The 27,297-nt window shown below is 43.0% G+C and overlaps 1 protein-coding gene and 1 long non-coding RNA gene across 3 annotated transcripts; one reads left to right on the top strand and one right to left on the bottom strand.

Annotated features, from left to right (window-relative positions):
- Window positions 1-1,542: 1,542 nt before the first annotated feature.
- LOC129636615 (uncharacterized) lies at window positions 1,543-10,599 on the bottom strand. The gene is made up of 2 exons (XR_008707040.1): window positions 10,261-10,599; window positions 1,543-1,626 (listed from the first exon to the last, which is right to left on the bottom strand). It is a non-coding gene; the product is annotated as an uncharacterized LOC129636615 (long non-coding RNA).
- Window positions 9,509-23,445, top strand: NSMCE4A (NSE4 homolog A, SMC5-SMC6 complex component). Of its 2 annotated transcripts, none has more exons than XM_055560120.1 (11): window positions 9,509-9,890; window positions 10,614-10,691; window positions 13,250-13,380; window positions 15,554-15,705; window positions 17,733-17,832; window positions 18,582-18,672; window positions 19,557-19,651; window positions 21,217-21,265; window positions 22,139-22,224; window positions 22,315-22,401; window positions 23,274-23,445. In XM_055560120.1, the coding sequence occupies exons 1-10, from the start codon at window positions 9,599-9,601 to the stop codon at window positions 22,387-22,389; spliced, it is 1,149 nt and encodes a 382-aa protein (XP_055416095.1). In that variant the 5' UTR covers window positions 9,509-9,598; the 3' UTR covers window positions 22,390-22,401; window positions 23,274-23,445. The 2 variants fall into 2 exon arrangements, with proteins under 2 accessions (XP_055416095.1, XP_055416096.1); XM_055560121.1 differs by lacking the exon at window positions 9,509-9,890 and adding an exon at window positions 10,279-10,375.
- Window positions 23,446-27,297: the final 3,852 nt, after the last annotated feature.

The following is a 27,297-nucleotide window of genomic DNA, read 5'->3' as shown; positions in this document are numbered from 1 at the left end:
GTGGGTGGAAGAAATCAGTGAATTGCTTTTTTCGTTTAATTAAATTGAAGTATTTAAAGTTTATTTTTTAAGATTTATGTATTGATTTTATTTTTTGGCGACGGTAGGTCTTTGTTGTGGAGAAGGCAATGGCACCCCACTCCAGCACTCTTGCCTGGAAAATCCCATGGACGGAGGAGGAGCCTGGTGGGCTGCAGTCCATGGGGTCGCTAAGAGTCGGATACGACTGAGCGACTTCCCTTTCACTTTTCACTTTCATGCATTGGAGAAGGAAATGGCAACCCACTCCAGTGTTCTTGCCTAGAGAATCCCAGGGACGGGGGAGCCTGGTGGGACCAGGGTCTATGGGGTCGCACAGAGTCGGACACAACTGAAGTATAAGTCGGACACAACTGAAGTGACTTAGCAGCAGCAGCAGCAGGTCTTTGTTGCTGCACGTGGGCTTTCTCTGGTTGTGGTGGGCAGGGGCTATGCTTCGTTGCGGCGTGTGGACTTCTCGTTGCCGTGGGTTCTCGTGTTGCAGAGCATGGGCTCGAGGCACTCAGGCTGCAGTAGTTGCGGTGCATGGACTCAGTAGTTGCGGCTCAAAGAATTAGTTGTTCAGCGGCATGTGGGGTCCTCATGGACTGGGGATGCAACCGGTGTCCCTTGCATGGCAAGGTGGGTTTTTAAGCACTGAACCACCAGGGAAGCCCCTGAACTGAACTTTTAAAGAAAAAAAATCTCTACAAATTCCTAACCCAAATTCAGTGAAACTAGAGACTAATTTCAAAGAATGACAAAAGCAAACAAATAAAAGCCAATGTAAAAAATTTTATAACACCCCCGGACAGGGGAGCCTGGTGGGCTGCCGTCTATGGGGTCGCACAGAGTCAGACACGACTGAAGTGACTTAGCAGCAGCAGCAGGATCACCAAAGAATTCACGCTTTTGAACTCTGGTGTTGGATAAGACTCTTGAGAGTCCCTTGAACAGCAAGATCCAACCAGTCCATCCTAAAGGAAACCAGTCTTGAATATTCATTGGAAGCTGAAACTCCAATACTCTGGCCACCTGATGCAAAGAACTGACTCACTGGAAAAAACCCTGATGCCAACAAAGATTGAAGGTGGGAGGAGAAGGAGACAACAGAGGATGAGATGGTTGGATGGCATCACTGACTGGATGGACATAAGTGTGAGTAAACTCCAGGAGCTGGTGATGGACAGGGAGGCCTGGCGTGCTGCAGTCCATGGGATCACAAAGGGTCGGACATGACTGAGCAACTGAACTGAACTGAGGATACTTATCATTAATCCTACTTAGGTATAAGAAAACTAAAGGTCAGGGAGGTGAGGTAGCTTCCAGAGTCCCATAGTTTATAAGTGCAAGAGTAGAAATCTGAAACTTCCTCTCTGAGGGTTGCCCAGGTGGCATTAGTGGTAAAGAATCTGTCTGCCAGTGCAGGAGACGTAAGAGACGTGGGTTCGATCCCTGGTCAGGAAGATCCCCTGGAGAAGGGCATGGCCACCCACTCCAAGTACTCTTGCCTGGAGAATCCCATGGACTAAGCAGCCTGGAGGGCTACAGTCCATGGGGTCACAGAGTTGAACACGACTGAAGCGACAAAGCACACAGGATCCTTAGCTGAAAAAAAGGAAAAATACAAATTAAAATTGATGCCTATTTCTTAAAAAATGAAATAAAAGTACTAGCTCTCAAGTTTAAGGTATATAGTGGAAAACTAATACTATGAATGAATTTATTTTAAAATAAAGAAGGAACACAAAATGAGGAAGACTAAAAGTAAATAAATAAATGTACTGAAGGTATTATGAAAGAAGAGCTAAATTAACCTTCAGAAATTAGAAAGTAGGAGTGCTATGAAGATAAAAGCAGAAATTAACTAAATTTTAAATTAAATAAATAGGGAGAGGACATATGTATACCTATGGCTGATTCATGTTGATGTTTGGCAGAAACCAACACAATTCTGTAAAGCACTTATCCTTCAATTAAAAAATAAATAAATTTGAAATAAAAAATAATACATTTTAGGGACTTCTCTGGTGGCCCAGTGGCCTAGACACCATGCTCCCAATGCAGGGGGCCCAGATTTGATTGCTGGTCAGGGAACTAGATCCCACATGCTGAAACTAAGACTTGGTGCAGCCAAATAAATATGTTAAAAAATAAAAATAAATTTAAAAATATTTATTTTAATCTAAATTTGAATTTAAAATAAATTTAAAAACAAATAATGGTAGTTAAAACCTAGATACAAACAATATTTACAATGAATAGAGAAAGTCTAAAAATTTAGATTAAGAAAAGAATAATACGTGTTAACTAACATGATTCACTTTTTATGGTTTTTCTACTTTGTAGATTTTAATTTTTCTTTATTGCCTTTGATCCATTTTCATGAAGCTTCCATGAGTATTTGAAAGATGTGCATTCTTATGCATGCAAAGTTCTATACATCAAATCAAGTTGCAAACTGTCCACTTTGCACACAGAGTGGTCAATAAATAATAATAAAGAAAAACAAAGCTGCTGTATTTTGAAGCCCTTTATAATATGCAATGGGCTTCCCAGGTGGCATTAGTGGTAAAGAGCTCACCTGCCAATGCTTGAGTTTGATCCCTGGGTTGGGAAGATCCCCTGGAGAAGGCATGGCAGCCCACTCCAGTATTCCTGCCTGGGAAATCTTATGGACAGAGGAGTCTTGCAGGCTACAGTCCATGGGGTCGCAGAGAGTCAGACATGAAGAGACCTAGCGTGCACACATGCATGACATGCCTTAGATCAGCTTTCCTAAGCTAGGTTCCAACCAGTATTAAGTGTAAATTATCCACCCCTGTTAGTCCCTTAATCACCTCCCATGTTTATTTTTCCTTCCTGCCTTTTTTCCCTTCATATTTCCCACCAGGGCACTCCTTAAGTAACACAAAACTAACAAGAACAAAAATACTTAAGCTAAAAGATACGTATTTCTTAGCTTGTGCTAAGAACTTTAGACAGGATAATATTGACTGATTTTAATATTTTATAATAACTCTCTGATGCCAAATTATTGTCCTCATTTTAGAGGTAAGGGCAGTAAGTCAACACAGTTAAGTAATGTGCCTAAATTAGTAAGAAATTAGCTCAAGTCTATTTTACAATGAAGCCTGGTTAACCATTATGCCTACAGTCTCATCTGTTTCGTTTGGCCAAGAGAGGATATCTCTCCTGTGATATCTGATAGCTTTGCCCAGAAGGAAAGAATGTGCTGTTTTTCCATGGTCAGAGAAGTATATCAGCTAAAGAGAGTGTGTGTGTGTGTGTGTGTTAAAACTGGAGATCCAGAATATCAACCTAAGTGAGCATTCCCAAAGAGTGCTAGAATGGAATGAAAATTTCATCCCCTTTGCAATATTTTCAATATTAATTTCAACCACTAATTTCAATGTTCGGAGCTTTGCTAAACTGCATTACTCTCTCTATCTTAAAATACATTGAAAGAGTAGTATTGAAACATGTACATTACCATGTGTAAAACAGCCAGTGGGAATTTGCTGTATGATGTAGGGAATCCAAAGCTGGTGCTCTGTGACAACCCAGAAGGCTGGGATGGGGAGGGAGATGACAGAGCAGTTTAAGAGGGAGGGGACATATGTATGCCTATGGCTGATTCATGTTGATGTATGGCAGAAACTGTCACAATATTGCAAAGTAATTATTCTCCAATTAAAATAATTAAATAAATACACTGAGTATCAGGTTTCGTATGTGTTTTTAAAAGAGTGCTGTGTATAAAAATAACAGGGCAATAGACCAGAAAGGAGTAGACATATACCATGTTTCTGATGTGAGATAAATACAATGAGAATTTCTTTGTACGAAGAAATAATTATATTTAGGCAAATGTTCGCATTCTTTTACACAATTGAGAAGACCAATATTAATACGTAAACCAAATAAGTTTTCTGTGCCAAAAAATTTTTGAAAACTATCTCAATTATGTTTTGGGATTATTGGGATATTTAAAAGTTAGCAAATATTACTCATGAAATCAATCAGTAATTAAAAATGAAAATAACAGCAATTTTGTAACATTATTAACATCCTTATTATGAGGCAAAATAGCATAGCTAAGGCTGATTTTTAAAAAAGAAAAAATAAGAATATTGAGAGGAGAAGGAGGGCATAAATGAAATGTTCACAGTAGATCATACTCCTGGGATTTCCCTGGGGGTCCAGTGGTTTAGACTCAGGGCTTCCAATGCAGAGGGTGCTGGTTTGATCTCTGGTTGGGGAACTAAGATCCCACATGCCTTGCATGCTGCCAAAAAAAAAAAAGTAGCAGTAACCAACTCTTGGATGAACAAGTGACTGTGATACAACAGGGGCCCCTTTGCACTCCTGAAAAATGCCAAGGCAGCATTCACGGCAGTGAAAAGGTAAGAGGAGCTAAGTGTCCACTAGCTGATGAATGGATAGACCAAACGTGGTCAGTCCACACAGTGGACTATCATCCAGCCAGAAAAAGTACTGACGTATGCTACGACACGGACATATCTTGAAAGCATCATGCTGAATGAAGGCAGCCACATACAAAAAGACAACACATGACTGCATGATTCCCCTCATATGAAATGTCCAGGGAAAAATGACAAATCTGGAGGAACAGAAAATAGGTCTCTGGTTGCCAGTGGCTGGAGGAGGCTTGGGGGTAGTTGGGGAGAGTCTGCTGATAGGCATGGGGTTTTTTCCTCAGGTGATAAAAATGTTCTAAAATAATTGTAGTGATATTTGCAAAACTCTGTAAATATAATAAAAAAAACCATTGAATGATACACCGTAAAAGAATGGATTTTATGATATGTGAATTATATCTTAATGAGAAGAAAAATCTCACTATAGTGCTCCAGGGCGAGCACTGCGTATTGAAATAGTTCTGCTCTACCAAATCTTCTGGTTCAGGGGTTGATCCGTGAGCAGCATCAGAGGCATTGCCTGAGGGTGAGAAACGGACAATAAGAGGCTTCTCCCAGGCCTACGGAAATCACAGTCTGTACCTTAACAAGGCCCCTTCCCAGGTAATTCATATGCACATTCAAATTAGAGACACCATGATCCGAAGCATTAATGAGGTCTTAAGAGTCTAGCATTGAGTGACAAGTATATAGAACAAGTGATCATACTAACACACTTGATTTCAAAGGCATGAGAGAGATTAGAAAAAAATGTTAGAAAAAATTTTGTTTAATTTAGAAAAAAAATTGTTGGCCTTTATTTCTTTACAAGTTTCTCTTTTCTTTTATAAGCAATAACTTTCTTAAAAAAAAAAATCTATCCTTTTTATTTATTTGTAGGATCTTAGTTCCCCAACCAGGGATTGAACCTATGCCCTTGGCAGTGAAAGCTCAGAGTCCTAACCATTGGACCCCCAGAGAACTTCCTTACAAGCTCTCTTTAATGTTAAAAAAAGAAAGAAAAGAAATCGGGGGTGGGGGAAGTTCTGGATAATGGTATGGAGTTCAGGGCTTACGCATGCTATAAAAGGTCCTTGCGCTAATATCATTTGTGGGTGGTTTTTTTGTCAGCTAGAAATCACTTCAAGTGTAGAATGTTCTCTGACCAGCGGTTGTTCTAAGTGCTGTTGACTAGCATGGCTGTGGACTCTTTTCTAAAAAACGTAGGGCAATGCTTGTGGGGTGAGGAGGTTAACAGACAACCATATTTAGACCTTGAGACCCTTAAACCCCTGTATCCTTGAAAATGTTGATTTGCACTTTTTGATTACTAATTTGTACTTATTGTTCCATGGTACAGGTTGAAAATTAACATTTTAAAATTTAATTTCTCTTCTGAAATGATACAATTAACATATCACTGAAGCAGTACAGATTTAATAACCTATTTCTCTTCTTATTTCTACTCCAGGTAAGCACTATTAACAGTATACCATCAACCCTCAGATCAGAGGTTTCTGCATTCACGGATTCAATCAGCCAAGGGTAAAAAATATTTTGGAAAAATTTTTTCTCTGGAAAGTTTCAAAAGGTAAAATTTGAATTTGCCATGCACTGGTAACACTTACATTGTATTTAAAGCTATTTATAAAATCCCATGGACGGAGGAGCCTGTTAGGTTGCAATCCATGGGGTCTCTAAGAGTCGGACAAGACTGAGTGACTTCACTTTCACTTTTCACTTTTGTGCACTGGAGAAGGAAATGGCAACCCACTCCAGTGTTCTTGCCTGGAGAATCCCAGGGATGGGGGAGCCTGGTGGGCTGCCGTCTATGGGGTCGCACAGAGTCGGACACGACTGAAGTGACTTAGCATAGCATAGCATAGCAGATAGTATTTACATACTTAATTGAATTATCTTGGTACTTTTGTAGAAAATCAGTTGACCATGCATGTATGACAGGCTTCCCAGGTGGCTCAATGGTAAAGAACCTGCCTGCCAATGCAGGAGATGCAAGAGACTCTGGTTCACTCCCTTGGGTAAAGAAATCCTTTGGAGGAGGAAATGGCAACCTGCTCCAATATTCTTGCCTGGGAAATCCCAAGGACAGAGGAACCTGGCAGGCTACAGTCCATGGGGTTGCAAAGAGCTGGACATGACTGAACATGCACACGCATGCACACGTAGATGTATGGGTTGGTTTCTGAACTTTAAATTCTATTCTATTGATCTTTATGTCTATCTTCATGACAATATCACAGTCTTAGATACTATAGCTTTGTAGTAAGTTTTGGAATTAAGCATGCATCCTTCCAACTTGGTCTTTCTTTTTCAAGGTTATTTTGGCTATTCTGGGTCCCACGCATTTCCACATGAATTTTAGGATCAGTTTCATATCTGTCTCCTGGTGAGACCCTGGAAGGCAAAGGCATGTCTTGGAGTCATCTTCATGACCTGCTTGGTTTGTTGCATGTGTGGCCCATTAATACACATCAAAAGCTGTTGAACTCAATGAAATACTACAGGGATTTTTGTCTTGAGTATAGAGGGAATTTCCACTTGGAAATAATGCTAGGTATTCATTTCAGTTCCAATGCACTGAGCTGCAAGTAGCAACGACAAAACAATTAACAATGGCCTAAACCACAGGATGGAGAAGGCAATGGCACCCCACTCCAGTACTCTCGCCTGAAAAATCCCATGGACGGAGGAGCCTGGTGGGCTGCAGTCCATGGGGTCGCACAGAGTCGGACACGACTGAAGCGACTTAGCAAACTACAGGATATTTGTGGCTTACAGGGGGCTTCCCTGGTGGCTTAGAGTGTAAAGAATCTGCCTGAGATGCTGGAGATTTGGGTTCAATCCCTAGGTGAGGAAGATCCCTTGGAGAAGGCACCCCACTCCAGTATTCTTGCCTGGAGAATTCCATGGACAGAGGAGCCTGGTGGGCTACAGTCCACAGGGTTCCAAAGAGTCAGACACGACTGAGCATCTAACACTTTGACTTAACAAGGAGTCTGGAGGTAGGCAGACTCCCAGACACTCAGCAATTCCGTCACGTCTATGTCCATCCTTGCCCTCCAGTGTTCCCAGTATTCTGGTCTTTTCTCATGCTTGTCCTCTCGTCAGTAGTAGATAGATGGTTGCCATCATGCCAGACTCCATTTCCTCATGCCAGCATCACAAAGAAGAGTGAGGATGGCAATAAAGACTTTCTTTTCTGCAGGCTTTGTGAGTGATCCAAATGTGAATCTGCCTCCCATATCACTGTCCAGAACAGAATCACGTCCTATCCCTAGCCCGATCTTCGGGGAATGGGGATGGTATTACCATGATTCATTTCAGAGCATGCTGCTGCTGCTGCTGCTAAGTCACTTCAGTAGTGTCTGACTCTGTGCGACCCCATAGACGGCAGCCCACCAGGCTCCCCCGTCCCTGGGATTCTCCAGGCAAGAACACTGGAGTGGGTTGCCATTTCCTTCTCCAGTGCGTGAAAGTGAAAAGTGAAAGTGAAGTCGCTCAGTTGTGTCCGACCCTCAGCGACCCCATGGACTGCAGCCTACCAGGCTCCTCCATCCATGGGATTTTCCAGGCAAGAGTACTGGAGTGGGGTGCCATTGCCTTCTCCGATTTCAGGGCATACCTTTCCTGAAATCCAGGTTAAGCAGGAGTGAGGTGTGATATATGCTGCAAAGAATAGTGCTTACCTCAAACTGAGTACATCTGATTCACAACATGGTATTTTTGTAGACTTGGGTAGTAACTCAACTGACATTGTTCCTTTGAAAAAAATGGGTTCTCAGCACCAAAAAGAACTCTTGAGAAACATTTGCAATACGATCCAAAATACACGGGAGATTCATATACTTATCTTTAAAACTATATTAATATAATTTCATCGTTTTTAGACCCATTTAAAAGTATTTTAGAATCTTTCAGCTTGAGGACCAAATGTGAACATAAACTGTCGAGGTGTAGATATTTTAAAACGATGGTTAACAGAGTTTACTCCAAGAAAATCAAGGAACCTTGTCAATTTTCTGTTTGTTCAGTTGTTCTGTCCTCAAAAAAGGTGGGATTGGGACTTCCCTGGTGGTCCGGTGGTTAAGAATTCATCTGCTAATGCAGGGGACACAGGTTCCATCCCTGGTCTGGGAGGATCCCACATAGCACAGGGCAACTAAACCCCTGTGCCACAACTGAGCCCAGAAATCTATAACCTATGCTCTCAACAAGAGAAGCCAAGGCAATGAGAAGACCAAGAACCACGACTAGTGATAAGCCCCCCCACTGGTGGCAACTAGAGAAAACCTGCCCACCCAGCAACAAGGACCCAGTGCAGTCAAAAATAAACTCAGACGGTAAAGAATCTGCCTGCAATGCAGAAAATGAGGGTTAGGAAGATTCCCTGGAGAAGGGAATGGCAACCCACTCCAGTATTCTTGCCTGGAGAATTCCATGGACAGAGGAGCCTGGTAGGCTACTGGAGTCAATGGAGTCCCAAACAGTTGGACAGGACTGAGTGACTAACATTTTTTCACTGTCCAAAAAAAAAAAAAGTGGAGGGGGGATTACCAGCTATTCATAAACTCCATTGGGTCCCGGCCATAATGGCTCAAGGAACTAAGGTCACAGATAGTGAGTGGCAGAATCTCATCTCGTCTCCGTATCCAGCGCGCATCCTGCTTAACTGCAGGAGCCTTGATCAACAAACACGGTCTGCGTGTCCGTGACCTGGCAATGTCCCAGATATTTCTCTCTGGAGTTTGGAATGAATTTCCACCTGGAAGAATGCTAAATATTTGTTTTAAGGGTGTGGCTGGGTCCGGGAGAGCCAGGGAGACCCCGGGGAAGGTGAAAGTCTAATGGGGGTGGGCACAGAGGACCAGACCACGAAGATTCTAAGCACCTAAAGTGGTATCCAATGTCAGGGGCGCGCAAGGTCAGGGGCCTGAGCCGCCCGGTGCCCGCCTGGCGGCGCTGTAACCACTGCACCCCCGGCCTCGGCCCCTGCCGCCGGCCTCCAGCCACAGGCGTCGCTGTGCGCTCGCTCCGGCAAGGGAGCCGCGTTCCGCGGGGAGCAGGAGCTCAGTTGTGCAGGGCTTTCAGTTTCTGGCGCGAACTTCCGCCGTTCCAAAGTTGCAGGGAGGCTTGGCGCGATGTCCGGGGACAGCAGCGGCCGCCGGCCCGAGGGCCGGGGCCGGGGCCGCGACCCGCACCGGGATCGCACCCGCTCCCGCTCCCGCTCGCGGTCCCCGCTGTCGCCCAGCTCCCGCCGCGGCGCCGCGCCCGAGCGCAGGGAGGCCCCAGAGCGCCCGGGCTTGGAGGATACCGAGCCGTCGGATTCCGGGGACGAGATGATAGACCCGGCGAGCTTGGAGGAGGAGACCGACCCCAGCCTCTGCCGCCAGATCCGCCATCAGTACCGCGCGCTTATCAACTCGGTCCAACGTAAGGCAGGGGCGCGAGGCGGGAACCTAGCGCAGGCCCTGCGCGGCCCGGCTGGTTCGTGGAGCCCGGGACCAGCCCCGCGCCGCCCGGCCGCGCCCGGGTTCGGGGTTTTCGAGGCGCTCGCGCATCTGTCGTGCGGATCGCAATGCACGACCTTGGCGGAGGCGCGCGAGTGCCCCAGGGTGGGGACCGCCCGAGTCCCCCGGAGGGGGGGGGTTCCGGGCCCGAGGCCGGGCGCGGTCTGGAAGCGGGGGAGAGGAGGCACGAGGAGCCGGGGCGCATTTTCTTACATCCAGCGATTCCCCGCCGGCAGTCGCCCGCCCGCGGCAGCTGCCAAAAATGCAAATTCTCCAGTGCACCCTGGACCTACCTATTCTGACTCTGGGTGGCTCGGCTCTGCAAGATGTGTCTTGCAGAGTTGGAGAACCCTTCTGTTAAGAGCGTTCCTCAGAGGCTGCAGAAGGCGTGGAAGCTCATGGGTGAAGGTTAGGGGGAGCCAAGTGGGTCCCCTTTCCAAGTTCATTCTGCTAAAGGGGTAGTCATCTTTTCTGTTAGGCCGTTTTGGTTAAAGAAATACAGCTTGAAAATAACTCCACCAGGGAGCGGGGGTGGGGTTGGGGGTGGGGGCTGGGACTTGGCTCTCCAGCTGCAGCTGGTTACTCTGTCAATGACTTGTTAGCCTATGATGACACCTTTCCCAAAGCTTGTATTTTTTTAAAATAGAAAACCGGGAGGATATATTGAATGCCAGCGACAAGTTAACAGAGGTCCTTGAAGAGGCCAACACTCTCTTTAATGGAGGTAATTCATTATTTTATGAAAGGAAGCTTTCTGTGATCATATATTTTAGGGTAATTTTAATTAGTTTTGCATGAGAACCGAATGCTTGACACCAAACAACCGCCACTTATAAGAGTGCTTTACTAGGTTTGGAACCTTTTTCCTTGTAGCACCACTACTGTGATTGTGCACTTAGCAGGTTCTATGCACTCCTTCCCCGCTGGATCAGTGGTTAAAGCGCCTGCCCGCAATGCGGGAGACCTGGGTTCGATCCCTGGGTCAGGGAAGATCCCCTGGAGAAGGAAATGGCAACCCACTCCAGTATTCTTGCCTGGAGAATCCCATGGACGGAGGAGCCTGGTGGGCTACAGTCCACGGGGTCGCAAAGAGTCGGACGCGACTGAGCGACTTCACTTTCACTTTCACAAGTACAAGCAGGTAGTAAGAGCTTCACATGAAATTTGGGGTGGAGTTGGGGAGCAGCAGCCAGTTTTAACAAGCGCCCCAAGTGATTCTGTTGCTTGTTCAAGTTTGAGAACTTCCTGTGTATTATGTTTCTACTGTATCTGTTGCTTGTTCAAGTTTGAGAACTTCCTGTGTATTATGTTTCTACTGTATTGACTGCTGAGAACTTTTATGTCTTGTCTTTCTACTCTATTGACTACCCAGGATGCATTGGATGTATTAAAGAAAGAACTGAGCTGGCTTCTGACATCCTGTTTCTTTTCCTGCCTTCCTCCCGACCTCCCCGTCCCTAAGCTCCTTGCTCTTGGTCCACCTAACATAACCCAGTGGGGATGGCTGTGTCTACAGGTGGCCCTGTTGGTCTCCAGTGAGGGGAGGGGCCTGAGAAAGAGAAGAATCTCAGCACTGAACTCTAGCATTGTAGGGGGTGAAGGGGGCTCTGAAATAAAAGCTTGGTTTGAATGAAAAGCAGCAGCAGTGTTAGTGCTAAGAGTGGTCTCTGTGTTTGAAGACAGGACAGGTCAGGCAGCCCCTGATGGTGTGGGCACCGGGTCACAGAGCCCGGGGACAAGTCCTCAGACTACTTTTCCCTCCTGGCCTTTCTCTAAATTCTATGGGAGCAGAAGAGGAGAGTGCAGACCCACCCAGGTGAAGAAGTCAACAGAGCTGGCCGCTGCCTGGACACCACCACTCCACATGTTCTCTGAGAACCAGAACATTTCTTTCTTTCCACCTGGTGCAACTCCTCCTCCACTCTCTCTAGCTTTTTCTTCTCTTCTGAGCTTGGAACCCCCTGCCCAGGCTCTCTCTTCAGGGTTGCTCTTGACCCCTTGTCCCCTATTATTCACCCACTGCTGAAAAGTTGTTGATTAACAGATCATTTCCTGCTTGGCCAATTCCACTATGCTAGCTGGGTTGCCTTTTTAAGGCACAGTTACTCAACCGGGCCCTAGGAGACAGTCAGCCAACAAAGAATTCTGCATCCTCCATATATACAGACTGGATGTTCTGTAACTCTTCAGAGGCTTGAATCCATCCGTGGGAGATGGGCACTTTTCTCACAGCTTTCGTGGCAGTGATGGGCCGGTAGCGGGGAGGGGAGGTCTAGAACAGCCCAGGAACTGGTCCCTAGCTTTTGCCTCTTGTCTCTCATTCATTGTCATGTTCATAGTAATTCTCCTGAAATAAAACTGGGGAGAAAATTATGCATATGAATACAAAACTTGGAGTCAGTGCGTTCATCAGCCTGAGGAGTGTTTGGGCAATCAGAAATTCAAATGAAGTGGCCTTGAGGAGCAAGCCAGGGAGAGGCATTTGTGTGTTTGAACTCTGCCTGCCTGGTTTGTCTCTTGGCTGCTTTTTCAGTTCGCCTTTGCTGGTGTTCCTGGAGCATGGTTCCACACTGCCTGTTCCCTTTCAGGGTCTGGTCAAACCGATTCCCCTCACTTCTGCTGTGTCTTCTTCTAATGAACACTCACCCCCATCTCCCCAGACCTCATCCTGTTTCCTGGCCCCGTTTCCTTCTTGTCTCTTTTTATTTAAATCCTTTCTTGTCTGTAGCTTATCATAAATGTTAAAAGATGAACCTTTTTGGATCATCCCTCCTTGGAGGTCATGGCCCTGCTGCCTGTAGGCTGTTCATTTGGTGGGACCTGTGCTGCCAGGCAGAGTTTGCGTCTCCCGCTACCTGCCCAGCACGGAACTTCACCTGAAGCTCCCTGACAACTTACCTGTTACCGGTCTTGGCCACACCCAAGCACAGCGCCTTACACACCGTGGGCATTCAGCTTGGCTTCCATCGTCAACACAGGTGTTAATAGTGCCTGGATGGGTTACTGGAGTCCGAGGGAACAGCTGGTGTTAGAGATGACGGAGGTTTTTGTTAAACTGCAGTTAATGAAGAGATTTTTATTCAGTTCCCTGAAGCAGGAACAGTGTAGTAGAGAGAGCTGGCTTTTTAGGTGAGCTGAGCAGGGGAACCTGTTTTTACACAGAGATGAGTGTGTTTGAGATTTTTTTTTTTTCTTTTGGTCCAATGGGAAATGGGGAGTAAGTACAGTTGGAAGTTTTGGGAAAATGCCTGTGGATAAGCATGTTCCTTCTTTTTCGAATAGTGTCCCGAGCAAGAGAAGCAGTCCTAGATGCCCACTTTCTTGTTCTGGCTTCAGATTTGGGCAAAGAGAAGGCAAAGCAGCTGCGTTCTGACCTGAACTCGTTTGATATGTTACGATACGTGGAAACTCTAGTAAGTTCAAAGCTACAGAATCGTAATAAAAAATGTTTCATCTGTCACATAGTGTATGATTATACACTTTGCTTATATCCATATGCAGATGGTTTTCACTTATTTACCCTTTTGTTTGGGCCTGAGATTCCTCCAGAGAGATCTTACCAGATTAAACACATGACAATCGAACAATGGTGGAATCTAGATTGGGAGTTTAGAGCAGTTTGAAAATCTCCTAGCCTTCTAAGACTCAGGGTGCTATGTTTATTTCAAATGGCCATTTTTTCCCTCACTCGTCAGTTCGTGAGTTCATTCTCAGTGACCCGGGACCTTTGTCCTAGGCTGGGCAGAAGCCCACATGCAGGCAAAGTACAGCTGGATATGAGTTACATCTGGTGGAGGGGCATGTTTTGATTTGTCTTTGAGAATATTCCAGAACCATACGCGTATGGTTGGGGTTCTGCTTTTGTTTTTTGTTGTTTTATTCAACTGTCTTTGCCTCTTAATGATTGGATGGTGGTTACCTGAAATTTTGAAACTTTTGCTTGATGAATTTTTTGCCCCCAAAAAGCACAATGAGATGAACTTTGTATTTTACTTTTTTTTTCTTCATCTTGGTTTTACTTTGAGCCAATCTCTGTCCTAGCATTTCTGTTAGGACATTGACTTTCTGTTTGTTAAAAGGTTATTAAAATGATTTAGTACCATAAGACCCGAAAAGATAAATTATTTTGTAAAGGCATGAGGCAGATGAGGTTTTTGATGTTTTCAAAACCTTAGGTTTTTAAAAAAATTTAACAACAAAAAAATTTAACTTAAATTTTAAACCTTAAATTTTTCTTTTTTTAAAACTTGAAGTGTAGTGCATTTTGGAAAATGCTCAATAAAGTTGACTATATATTGGGTAATCTTTTTTAAAAATTACTTTTATTTATCAGGGTGAGCTTTGTACTTTAAATTCCGTAAGTCTTAAAGCGGTTCATGCAGACCCCCAATTTAATAGCTGTCTAGACTCTGGCGGGAGGATTTTTTCAAGTATTACACCAAATATAAGGACTATAAAGAAAAAATTGGTAGATTTGACCAGATAAAAACTGAAATGTCTTCCTCCAAGTGTGCAGTGGTAGAATGGTTGGCACGAGAACGGAACAGTGCTGACTGTGTCTCTCTGACTGGGTTCTGGCAGCCTCTCTCTTCTTCAAAGCTTAACTGCCTTTAAAGGGTTAAGCTCTCTGAGGGCTTTTTGATTACTGTTTATATATGGTATTGCTGTTTTTTTTTTTAATTTTATTTTTTGGTATTGCTGTTTTAATTTGATAACTTCTAGGCATTTCATAAGTTTATAATGTAATAAAAATGTACTTTCATAAAAGCAAATTTAATATACTTTCTGCAAGATAGCTTGAGATAAGAGAATTATTAGACTTCCGCCAACTCTTCCCAGGAAGTCACCTTTAAGATGAGTGAATCTCCCTTACGCTAGGTGCTGCTCCCTGGAAAACCTAATCTGCAAGCTAATCAGGGGTCTCCAGGAGGTTGGCTGGAAATGAAAATTGAAAGCCAGCTAAACTTCCATGTTCTATCCCAGATCGTTTGCTTAGGGATGTGATTTTCTATTTTTATGCTAATTCAGCATTGCTGATAGTTATAAAAATGCGTTGTGTGAGATCAGGCCCAGCGGGCTAAGTTCTGGTTTGCCCGCCCCTCGGCCTGCAGGGGGCTAGAGCAGGGTTTCTCAGCCTGGGCACTAAGTGCATTTTGGGCTGGTTGAGTCTTTGTTTCCTTGGGGGCACCTGCTGTAGGATGCTGAGCACTATCCTGGCTTCTACCCACTAAATGCCCTCTACGGCATTTAGTAACACAGCCCTCCCTGCCATCCACCCAGTTGTGACGATCAAAAGTGTCTCTATATAGAATGCCTGGGGGGGTTAAAATTGCTCCGGTTGAGACTCGTTGGTCTGGATCATCTCACTTTCTCACCAAAAAGTCCTGAGTACCTTGAAGAATAGTTTCTGCCAAAAAGAAGGTGCCTTTGAAAACAGGAAATTTGTAATAAGAAATTGAGCCAATATGTTAGGACACTGAAAACAGACTTTGCCTCTGGCCCTTTGTGTAGTGATAGAGATAATTGAGTGCGCTGAATGTCTGCTCGTGGCTTAACTGGGGTTTCTGTTTCCCTTCGTTTTTGTAGCTGACTCATATGGGTGTAAATCCGCTAGAAGCTGAAGAACTCATCCGTGATGAAGACAGTTCTGATTTGGAATTCATAGTCTATGACTCCTGGAAAATATCAGGCAAAACAGCAGAAAACACCTTTAATAAAACCCATACATTCCACTTTCTGTAAGATTATTTTGAAAATCTGACAGACCAGCCATTTGTAAACCTTAAATTGTATTTTATTGTAGGGACAACAATTATTTGGTATTGTAGAGGAGACAGTCATGATGCCATTGCTCAGAGACTTTCTAAAGTTTGATTTAAAAGCCCATAATATCTTGTGGATGGATCCTCATCCAGCTTAACTGGAGCAGGAAAGGCCATGGGCTGGCATCTCCTTATCAGGGCACTCTGCTGGCACCTTTGCTTTCTAGCATGGGAGACTTTAGGTCTGTGACATAATGTCTGGCTTTATCATCTTTAAAAGTCTTTATTACGTAGGAGGATGATACCTCCTATGAAAGGTATCTTAAGAGTCTACCAATATATGTAAAGTGCCATTTATAATATATAATTCCCTGTCAGATGATCGCTGTCCTATATTTGAAGACTAGTTGAGTCACTGTCACATAAACTGCCCAGTTCATCTTTTTTTGGATGCAGCTTTGATTTTGAAAAGCTTTTGTTTATACTCAAATGGAATTGGCTTCTGTCTTAATTTCCTAGCTCAGTCTTATGAAGAGGCTAAGAACAACTCTTACTGGTTCTTTTGTAAGACAGCCTTTAAAATAACCAGTAGATAATTTCTCCAGGGCAACCACTCAAGTGGTTTCTTCCTTAAGTGGTTAGCTTAGGACATTTGTCTATTCTGAGTGCCCTTCTAAACCTCCTGAGATTGGTAGTGCTTCAGAAGGCTTTGGAGATGTAGATTTAGTAAGTCTGTGGTGCAGGGCCAGGCATCTGGGTTTTCTTCTTATTTCCTGAGGCATCTGTTTTTAACAAGACTTCCTTTAATTCAAGTGCCCAGAATCACTGTATATTACAGCAAAAAGATCAAACTTCTTTATTATAGGAAAAGTCTAAATCTTTTTTTTTTTTTTTTTTTTTGCTGTTGAATTAGGCTCCACCATAAATGCAGGATCTAAAGATAGCCTTTTGGGAATTCCCTGGTGGTCCAATGGTTAGGACTCTAAGCTCTCACTGGTGAGGGTGTGGGTTCAATCCCTGGTCGGGGAACTAAGATCCCCCAAGCCTCGAGGCATGTCCAAAAGAAATAGAAAGAAAGATAGCCTTGGGTTATATAACTTCGACCCTTTGTCATCATCTAGCCCAATTTGCGGCTAGTGATTTACTTACAACTTTGCAGCCTTGTACTTGCTGTTGCCTTAGCCTGCAGTGACCTTTCCCCCATGTTTTCTTTCCATCTGGTAAGGTTTGCTTGGGCTTCTCGGTTGACCCTAGTGGTAAAGAAGCCGTCTGCTGATGCAGGAGATGTAAGAGACTCGGGTTCCATCCCTGGGTCTGGAAGATCCCCTGGAGGAGGGTACCGCAACCCACTCCAGTATTCTTGCCTGGGGAATCCCATGGGCTGCAGAGTAGACATGACTGAAGCAGCTTAGCGCCCACATAGGATCTCTACTGTATGCTTTGATTCCCTCCAGTGCAGAGACCACAGAGGACTTCGTTCTCTGGGCCCTGGTTGTTTCTGCCTGCTGGTCTGTTGCTGTAGGGTTTTGGGAGGTGGAGGGAGTCCAAAAAGGGAAAGGAATCCCATGGCCTCTGCCTTACCTGTTATCTCGTAAGACAGTGTGTTCTGGAGTCCCAGGCAGTGGGGCTCTGCTCTGGCACCCCCAGACCAAAAGGCCCAGTGGGGCTATTCATCCCCGTCCCCCACACACGTTCGTCCTTCTCCTGATCTCTGAAGCTGGCTCTGCGAAACAGACAACAGGCTAGCTGGGAGGACCACAGAGGGCATATTGATTGACTTACTATTGAGAGTAAATACAAAGGTATTGGGGAGGAATCTGGTTGAATTCTTTGAGAAACACAGAAGGAGCAGAAAGGCTGCCACAAACCCGACAGTCTTGGTCCGATGTCACTCATACACCACGGATGCCTGGGCTGAATTTGAGGATGCTGTGGGAACTGCTTTCAGTTAGTGAAATTAGTTTGTTTTAAAAACAAAGACATGAAAGCATATCTTTCATTAGGTTGGGTTCAATACAAGGAGAGTGCCCTGTGCCAAAGCCACGAATTGAACGTCCAAGAAAAGTTCGTATGATAGAAGAGCAGCAGGCAATGCCTGCCCAGGTTTGTTTGTTCAAATGTTGCTTTTTTAAAACGCTTAATTTAAAATAGCCATTAGTATCATATACCTGTAATTTGGCTGTCTTTTCTCAGGGTTTGGGTCTGGAGTCAGGTTCTGTCACTTAAAAAGTAACCATTTAATGTTTGAATCATTTTTGAGGTGTTTAAGTATTTAAACATTTTATTGGATGGACCACTTGTCTTAGTTCTTAACCCACTTCTGTAGGATGGATTAGTTCTCCCAAAACAGGTTTCTTAACTTCGGCACTGTCGGCATTGGGGCTGGATAATTCTTTGCTGTGAGAGGCTCTCCTGTGCATTGTAGGATGTTTAGCAGCATCCTTGGCCTCTTCCCAGTAGATGCTAACAGCCTCCTCTCATGTTCCCCCCTCCCGTCCCAAGTATGACAACCAAGTGTTAGAAAATGTCTCATCGTGGGGGCGGGGGGCGGGGTGGCGCTGCAGAAAAATCACTCCCAGGTGAGAACCATTGCCCCTTTTATAATTTGCTATTTTACATTCAACCTGAAAATGATGGATTTGGTCATGTTACTCCTCTCTCAGATAATTCATATGAAAATGTTACTAAAGCTAGGAAAATCTTTTTTAACTATCAATTTTAAGACAGGAATAAAAACTGTTAGAAATCCTAAGTAAACGATATTTAGAGGAGTTTGGCCGGGGGAGAGAGCAGAAAAGGTTAACAGGCAGGCAAGTAGGTCAGTCTGCTTGATAACAGCTTTATGTTTTCAGTTAAAAAGAATGGAAGAATCTCATCAAGAAGCAACAGAAAAAGAAGTGGAAAGAATCTTGGGATTGTTGCAAACATACTTTCAAGAAGATCGTAAGTACGATACCAAGCTCAAAATGGAGCAACCTGTGTTTGTCAGTTAGGCCTGTGTCACTTGCAATGAGAAGCTATTTTTATTTAAGAGGCAAATATGTAATGCTTGAATCATTTTGATTTTTCTTGACATGTATTTTATGAGACTTCTCTAGAAATCCCATGAGAACATTGGTGAAGGAAATTCTCATTTTTATTTTTCAAAGACGGGATATTTTTTCTGTTACAAAATAATACATGCCAAACACATGAGAAAAGTAAAAAGCCAAGTACCTGTTCTACCTGACCTCACTCCCTCGAGGTCTCCACTTACAAAATGTGCTGTGTGTATTTTCAGACTTTCTCATGTCTATGTCAGTCATAATAAATATGCAACTAAGTAGTTGGGATTTTTTGTTGTTGGTGATGGTGGTGTTTTTGCTTTTTTCAAAGCAAAATAATATACACATCTTTCTGCAAGATGACTTGTCCATTTGGACATTTTCCCATATTGGTACATGCAGATCCTGCTTACTCTTCTCAGTGATTCCCATTGGGTGACTTTATCATACATTTAACAAATCCTCTATTAGTGGACAAGTTCTTTATAGCATTTTTCTCTTGTATAAACTGCTGGAGTGAAAAATCTGGGCACACCACTTTGTGCACGTGTGCTAATATTTCTGTAGGATGGCTTTTTAAAGGAGGATTGCCGGGGAAGTGGGCATGCAGATTTTTAATAGATATACCAGATTGTCCTCCAGCGGGGTTGTATTGATTTCCATCCCAAAACAGGATGAATGCCCACTTCCTTTCTTTGGTTAACACTAGAGAATATTAGTCTTAATTGATGAGCAAAAGTAATTTTTCCTCTGTTGAAGAATTTTTTCCTCTTTTGTCTTTAGCTGATACTCCGATGTCCTTCTTTGACTTTGTGGTTGATCCACATTCTTTCCCCCGGACAGTGGAAAACATCTTTCATGTTTCTTTTATTATAAGGGTAAGATTTAAGATTATTTCTCTGTTTTTCTTTGCTTTTAAAAGAGTAAATAATAACAGGTATAGATGAGAGGTGGCTAAGGAATTTGTACTGACCAGTATGTGTTTTAGACCCATTGTAGCAATGGCACCCCACTCCAGTACTCTTGCCTGGAAAATCCCATGGACAGAGGAGCCTGGTGGGTTGTAGTCCATGGGTTCGCTGAAGGTCGGACATGACTGAGCGACTTCATTTTCACTTTTCACTTAAATGCACTGGAGAAGGAAGTGGCAACCCACTCCAGTGTTCTTGCCTGGAGAATCCCAGGGACAGGGGAGCCTGGTGGGCTGCCGTCTATGGGGTCGCATAGAGTCAGACACGACTGAAGTGACTTAGCAGCAGCAGCAGAACACTGATGAGTCACAGGCCAAAGAAACCAGCTAAAAAATTAAGTGCTTGCTTTTACATTTTAGACATTTTTGGAGCTTACAGATTAGGTAACTATGTGATATACATGTTAAATTTCCCAAATTTGTTAGTTGTTATGTAAGAAAATACCCTTGTTTTCAAGAAATATATGAAGTTGTAGGGAAAAGGGCTTCCCAGGTGGCACAGTGGTAAAGAATTTGCCAGCCAGTTCAGGAGATGCAAGAGATGCAGATTTGATCCCTGGTTTGGAAGATCCCCTGGAGAAGGAAATGGCAAAGCACACCAGTATTCTTGCCTGGAGAATTCTATGGGCAGAGAAGCCAGTCCATGGGGTTGCAAAGAGTCGGACTCAACTGAGTGACTACACTTTCACTTTCAGAGAGAGAAAGCAGTAATATAAATATGGCAAAACACGAACAGTTGGAGACCCTGGGTAAAGAATGTATGGGAGGTCTTTGCAGTAGTCTTGTAACTCTTAAGTCTGAAGTAATTTCAAAACAGATGGTTTAGGAGGAAAAAAAAGAAAAATTCTCAGAAGTGTACCTTGAGAATTTTCTCTAGGCTGTCTTCAGTCTTATGTCCGGTTGCAATCCTGGACTTCTAAGATTAATATGATTTTAACAAAATAGAATCTTGTGTTGACAAAAGTGGTTTTTTTTTGGACAAAAGTGTTTTTTCAGAAATGATCACTAAAGCATATTCAGTCAACGGTCAGTGATAGTATTATGCATCATAAAATGTGTTGTATTCAGGAACTCCCTGACAGTCCAAAGGTTAGGACTCCTCGCTCTCACTGCTGAGGGCCTGGGTTCAGTCCCTGGTGGGGGACCTAAAATCCCACCAGCTGCATGGCTCAGCCAAAAAATAACATAATAATAAAATGTGGAATACTCAAAAAGTATGAATCAGTCAAAGAGCCAAGATGGTTGTAGTTTTATTTAAGAGATCTTGGGGATGAGGTTGTGCCTGGGTAAGCAAGCTGATTAGAACCTGAAAGATACCCCATGTAGAGGGAGATGTTAGAGAAGGCTTGTCTGTATACTCTCCATACTATTGTTATGGTATATTTTGATTGTCTAAGGTTTAGAATTTTCTGAGTAATTTTTTCATCCAATGCCTGAAGGTTTTGAATCTAAATTTTAGTCTTTGTGTTACAGGATGGTTTTGCAAGAATAAGACTTGACCGAGACCGACTGCCAGTAATAGGTAAATGATTCTATGTCCAGAAAAGTTAGTTTTAAAGAAAATGCATTTGTTACTGGAGGGTGTGAAATGTATTTTATTAAATGTAAATTGAGTTTTTATTTTAGGCGACAAACTTTTACAATGTCTTCCTCAACTAATTGAAAATACTGAAAACTTGATCATAGTTTAAAACTGATGGATTCAGTTCTGTCATTGATTCAATATCTACTGCTGTGAAGAATAACAAGAAATGATGTAGTTTCCCTTCAATTTTAATTTAGAAAGTCTGTAATTACAGTTATTTTTGTAGTTTCCTTCTATTTCTCCCTAATGCCAGCTCTTCCTCTCCAGAATCTTTTTTTCTTTCTCATTTTTTTGCCTCTTTTATATACACGTTTCATTTAAATATCTCTCACAGTTAGAAAACTGATGTCAAAAAAGAACATTGCTATACAATTTACAAATTTCAGTAAATATTAAAGAGCATGGTTAATACAGAGAGAATCTTAATTTTGTTGAATGATTCACATTCTCCATTACTCTTTGCCTTCTAAGGCCTACTGTACAGAATGAAGTGTTTTCATTGCATTTACCAGTTCCTTTAAAAAGTTCTTACTTTCATACTGGACACACTAGACCTTAGCTCTCTGTTTGGTTCATAGATATGCAGAGTTTTTCAAATGATTGGAATGTGTTATTTTACCATATGTATTTTTTTTTTTTAATGGAAGCAAGCGGGGTTACTTTCTATTGTAATAATACAACACTAATGCATGAATTCCTAATAAGGATATAATATTCTAAGCATCTGCTTGGTACAGGTGTCTTTCCTCTTATTCATTGGTTTCTGTTCAGATTACCTCTTCTGATTTGAAAACTTTGCCTCTCAAACAGAGCCTGTTAATATTAATGAAGAAAGTGGAGGAAACACTCAAATTAGGAATCAAGCAATTATAGCTTTGAGTTATCGAGACTGGGAGGTAAAACCCTGCATGTTACCCCAGGCAGTTTTTTTCCAAGAATTCCTTTGCTGTAAACTCAGTGCCCACATGCTCTCTGTTCTCTACCAGGAGATTGTGAGGACCTTTGAGATCTCAGAGCCTGTGATTACTTCAAGTCAGAGCCAGCAGAGGCTAAGTGCTTGACACCAGCTGAAGGTAACATTTCCCATGGGACAGCTGCATGTATTTATCATAGTTTCTGTCTCACTTTTTCATCTTCTGGTGAAATTTGGATTTTGCTTCCCTCTAGTGCCCCATTCTTAAAATTGTGTGTAACTGGTGAGAAGGGCAGAACACGACCCAGTGGTTGCAAGTTCCCACCTTTGGATTGATTACTTTGGTCGTCTTAAGATGTGCAGTTGAAAGAGAGCAGAGATTATTCTTGGTTTGGCACTCTCCCCACCCCCACAACAAATGGATAAATGAGATAATGGAATATTGAATCCTCCCATCAGTTTTGTTCACTGTCCCATTAGCTTTGCTTACTTTATGCAGACAAAGTAGAAAAGGAAAATTAAGGTAGAACTACCTTGGAATGATGTTGGTAATAGGCATTTCTGAAACCTGTGTTTTGCTTATGAAATAATTCTCCATTTTTATAAAGGAGATGGGGAAGGGAATCTTAGAAATGACCTGGTATTCTGTACTGCACACAGCTGTGGGTGGGGATCAGGAGATGGGATCCTGTTGGCTCTGCCCCTTTAAAATGTTAGGCAAGTCAGTCTTACTCTGCTTGGTTTTCCTTCTCTATAGATCCGTAAAGTGGGGTTCTGAGTTATAGTTAAAGTTAAAATTAGCTTTTCAGTACTTAGTGTAAACTCTCAATATATGCTTCAATTATTTGAGCTTTTGTTCCAAGGTAATTGAAGGAAAGAGGAGAACTGACATTAGATCTATACTGTGGGTTTACTTGGGCCCTTCACCCTGAGGAGGAGCTGGTTGGTAGATTTCCTTTATGCATCTTAAATGAACTTTTGATTTACCATTTATAAACTGTTAACCAGCTATTTCCCTCCTTTGTTTTTTAGGACTCAAGTGGATGCTGAAATCCAAAAAGGAAAGCAGCATGTATTGTATATATTGTATGATGAAACATTTTTAAAGACAGATTGTTTTTAATAAAATGTAGCTTTTGATAGTTAAGGAATTTGTCATGTTTGTCTTGGATTAAAGGAAATTCATTGCCATATGCACAAATAATTGCAGTTATTCTGTATTTTCTGTTCTTGGGAGAGTTTCTGCTTTATCTAGCCCTATCCCATTGAAAGTTTTAGTTAGGTTGTTAATGGCTTAAAGATCGTTATGGTTCTCTGTGCATCTTCTTTAGCTGTAAAGTTAGCCAGTCAGGTCAACACTTATTAGGTTGTACCATATGCAATTGTTTTCGTAGGTAAGATACAGTCAAATATCAGCAATTTTATGTGCTTCAGCCTGTGATTTACACACAAGGAACTGTTCAATCCTCTTTCAAGCCAAGCCAGACCACTTTTTGGGGCAACGCCAACTCTGGATTCATCTTAGCAGTAGTCCTCTCTGCACCTGAGAGCTGCTGACTACCACAGAGAAAAGCTGTGCAGCTTCGGGTCAAGGGATGCTGCTCCCATGGGTGCTGGGCCGTCAGGTCCGTCCTTGATGTTCTTTCTGAGTCCTAATTGGTTCCTCTTCCCGCCCTTCTCCACCCGTCCTTTCTCACTCCTTCCCTCTCATGTCAGAGGTAGAGTTGTCTCATCTGCAGAGGCTTTGGTCTCCTGTGTCCCCATCCCCGGTCTCTGCTGTGAGTCATCCCTTCTCCAGACCCAGCACTTGCCCTTCAACCCTGTTTATCTCTCGTCTTCAAAAAATTGCTGTGACCCTTCTCAAGTTACCTCCTTTTAAAGTAGCAATCACTTGCTGTCTCCTCATGAGTGCTCCCACTGCGCTGTGGGGCACCTCCTTTCCCACCATCCTGAAAGGCTCACTGTTGGTGACGCTTCCAAAACTGTTAAATCCAGTCGATAAATACTAGGCATTTGACACTTGAAAACTTTACTTTCTGAAAACTGTACATCCTTTTACTTGGTCCTCTCCCTGGTTCCCCTTCCACCAGTTTAGGAATCTCATGATTTGTAGTTTATCTGTATCCTGAACATTCCCCCAAGTTTCTTGGACTAAACTTCTCTGAAAAGCCACAGATGCACATAACCAGTGGCTTGCTGGACAGCATGTGGGCCTGTTTTAAACATATGTGTAAAACAGCTCCCAAAGCAAAGGAGAAAAGGAAAGATATATGCATCTGAATGCAGAGTTCCAAAGAATAGCAAGGAGAGATAGAAAGCCTTCCTCAGCAATCAATGCTAAGAAATGGAGGAAAAAATAGAATAGGAAAAACGAGATCTCTTCAAGAAAATTAGATACCAAGGGAACATTTCATGCAAAGATGGGCTCATTAAAGGACAGAAATGGTATGGACCTAACAGAAGCAGAAGATATTAAGAAGAGGTGGCAAGAATACACAGAACTGTACAAAAAAGATGACCCAGATAATCATGATGGTGTGATCCCTCACCTAGAGCCAGACATCCTGGAATGTAGAGTCAAGTGGGCCTTAGGAAGCATCACTACAAACAAAGCTAGTGGAGGTGATGGAATTCCAGTTGAGCTGTTTTAAATCCTGAAAGATGATGCTGTGAAAGTGCTGCACTCAATATGCCAGCAAATTTGGAAAACTCAGCAGTGGCCACAAGCCTGGAAAAGGTCAGTTTTCATTCCAATTCCAAAGAAAGGCAATGCCAAAGAATGCTCAAACTACAGCACAATTGCACTCATCTCACACTCTAGCAAAGAAATGCTCAAAATTCTCCAAGCCAGGCTTCAGCAATACGTGAACCATGAACTTCCAGATGTTCAAGTTGGTTTTTGAAAATGCAGAGATCAAATTGCCAACATCCGCTGGATCATGGAAAAAGCAAGAGAGTTCCAGAAAAACATCTATTTCTGCTTTATTGATTGCCAAAGCCTTTGACTGTGTGAATCACAATAAACTGGAAATTTTTGAGAGATGGGAATACCAGACCACCTGACCTGCCTCTTGAGAAATCTGTATATAGGTCAGGAAGCAACAGTTAGAACTGGACATGGAACAACAGAATGGTTCCAAATAGGAAAAGGAGTACGTCAAGGCTGTATATTGTCACCTTGCTTATTTAACTTATACGCAGAGTACATCATGAGAAATGCTGGGCTGGTGAAGTACAAGCTGGAATCAAGATTGCCGGGAGAAATATCAATAACCTGAGATATGCAGATGACACCACCCTCATGGCAGAAAGTGAAGAGGAACTAAAAAGCCTCTTGATGAAAGTGAAAGAGGAGAGTAAAAAAGTGGGCTTAAAGCTCAACATTCAGAAAACTAAGTTCATGGCATCTGGTCCCATCACTTCATGGCAAATAGATGGGGAAACTGGCAGACTTTTATTTTTGGGGGCTCCAAAATCACTGCAGATGGTGATTGCAGCCATGAAATTAAAAGATGCTTACTCCTTGGAAGGAAAAGTTATGACCAACCTAGACAGCATATTAAAAAGCAGAGACATTACTTTGCCAACAAAGGTCTGTCTAGTCAAGGCTATAGTTTTTTCAGTAGTCATGTATGGATGTGAGAGTTGGACTGTGAAGAAAGCCGAGTGCCAAAGAATTGATGCTTTTGAACTGTAGTGCTAGAGAAGACTCTTGAGAGTCCCTTGGACTGCAAGGAGATCCAACCAGTCCATCCTAAAGGAGATCAGTCCTGAGTGTTCATTGGAAGGACTGATGTTGAAGCTGAAACTCCAATACTTGGGCCACCTGATGAGAAGAATGACTCATCTGAAAAGACCCTGCTGCTGGGAAAGATTGAGGGCAGGAGGAGAAGGGGACGACGGAGGATGAAATGGTTGGATGGCATCACCAACTCGATGGACAGGAGTTTGAGTAAACTACAGAAGTTGGTGATGGACAGGGAGGCCTGGTGTGCTGCAGTCCATGCGGTCACAAAGAGTAGGCCGCGACTGAGCGACTGAATTGAACTGAACTGAAAACAGCTCCTAAATTCATTGTCCATGTAATTCCTGGATGGCACCTTTACCAATCAGAAAGAAACCTAGGGTTTCTCTTCTCTTTTACCCCCACAGGCTCTGCCTTCATCAGTCACTAATCACCATCCGGCCTCTTGATTCTGCATCTTGCCCAGCTTTCTGCTACAGGCTCCTGTCTGTGTCCCCACTTCCTGTATCTCCTTCAGATCTCTTCCATGTCTTCAAGACCACTTGTCAGTTTCGCAGTTCTCTCTCCACTGCCTTTGAGATTTGATACCCTGAGCTCTTTACCAGTGTTCAAAGCCTCAGAGGATCAGGCCTTTTACCTGCATTTCCAGGCTTGCTTCCTCCTCTCTGCTGCTGCTAAGTCGCTTCAGTCGTGTCCGACTCTGTGCGACCCCACAGACAGCAGCCCACCAGGCTCCTCCATCCATGGGATTTTCCAAGCAAGAGTACTGGAGTGGGGTGCCATTGCCTTCTCCATCCTCCTCTCTGAATTCCTGCTGTTGGTTTCATTTTGGTAAAACGGCTTTACTGAGATATATTTTACATATCATACTGTTCACCCATTTAAAGTGTGTAATTAATCCGTTGTTTTTTAGTCCATTTTCAGGGTTGTGCGACCATCACCACAATCTGGTATTAGAACATTTTTGTCCCCACAACCCAGTAGCAGTCACTGCCCCGCTCTATCCACTCTAAACCCTTAGCCCTATCCAACCACTAACCTGCATTCTGTCTATGAATCTCTTATCTTCATAAATTTGCCTATTCTGGACATTTTGCAGAAATCGAATCACATAACATGTGGTCTTAACATTTTATTTTCTTCAAGCATGTATGTTTAGAGTCAATTTTTCCTCCATCTGAGTTCTACTTGTTTCAGACTCTCATCATTAAGAATCCTAAAAGTGGTTATCTTTTGCAAACTAAGGTGGCAAAGCTGTTCCTTTGCATTTTGTATCTTTCTGTAGTTGAGTTTTCCATGTACTTTATCGTT

The sequence above is a fragment of the Bubalus kerabau genome, chromosome 22 (genome assembly GCF_029407905.1).
Source record: "Bubalus kerabau isolate K-KA32 ecotype Philippines breed swamp buffalo chromosome 22, PCC_UOA_SB_1v2, whole genome shotgun sequence".
Classification (NCBI taxonomy): domain Eukaryota; kingdom Metazoa; phylum Chordata; class Mammalia; order Artiodactyla; family Bovidae; genus Bubalus; species Bubalus kerabau.
Note: the sequence above shows the minus strand (reverse complement) of the source record. Positions and strands in the feature narration are given on the sequence as shown.

What these genes read in the sequence shown, in the direction of transcription:
- NSMCE4A (XM_055560120.1), top strand. Translation starts at nt 9,599, where the DNA reads ATGTCCGGGGACAGCAGCGGCCGCCGGCCCGAGGGCCGGGGCCGGGGC. An exon ending in TACGATACGTGGAAACTCTA is followed by an intron (nt 13,381 to 15,553) that starts GTAAGTTCAAAG and finishes TCGTTTTTGTAG; the next exon opens with CTGACTCATATGGGTGTAAA. An exon ending in AGCAGGCAATGCCTGCCCAG is followed by an intron (nt 17,833 to 18,581) that starts GTTTGTTTGTTC and finishes TTATGTTTTCAG; the next exon opens with TTAAAAAGAATGGAAGAATC.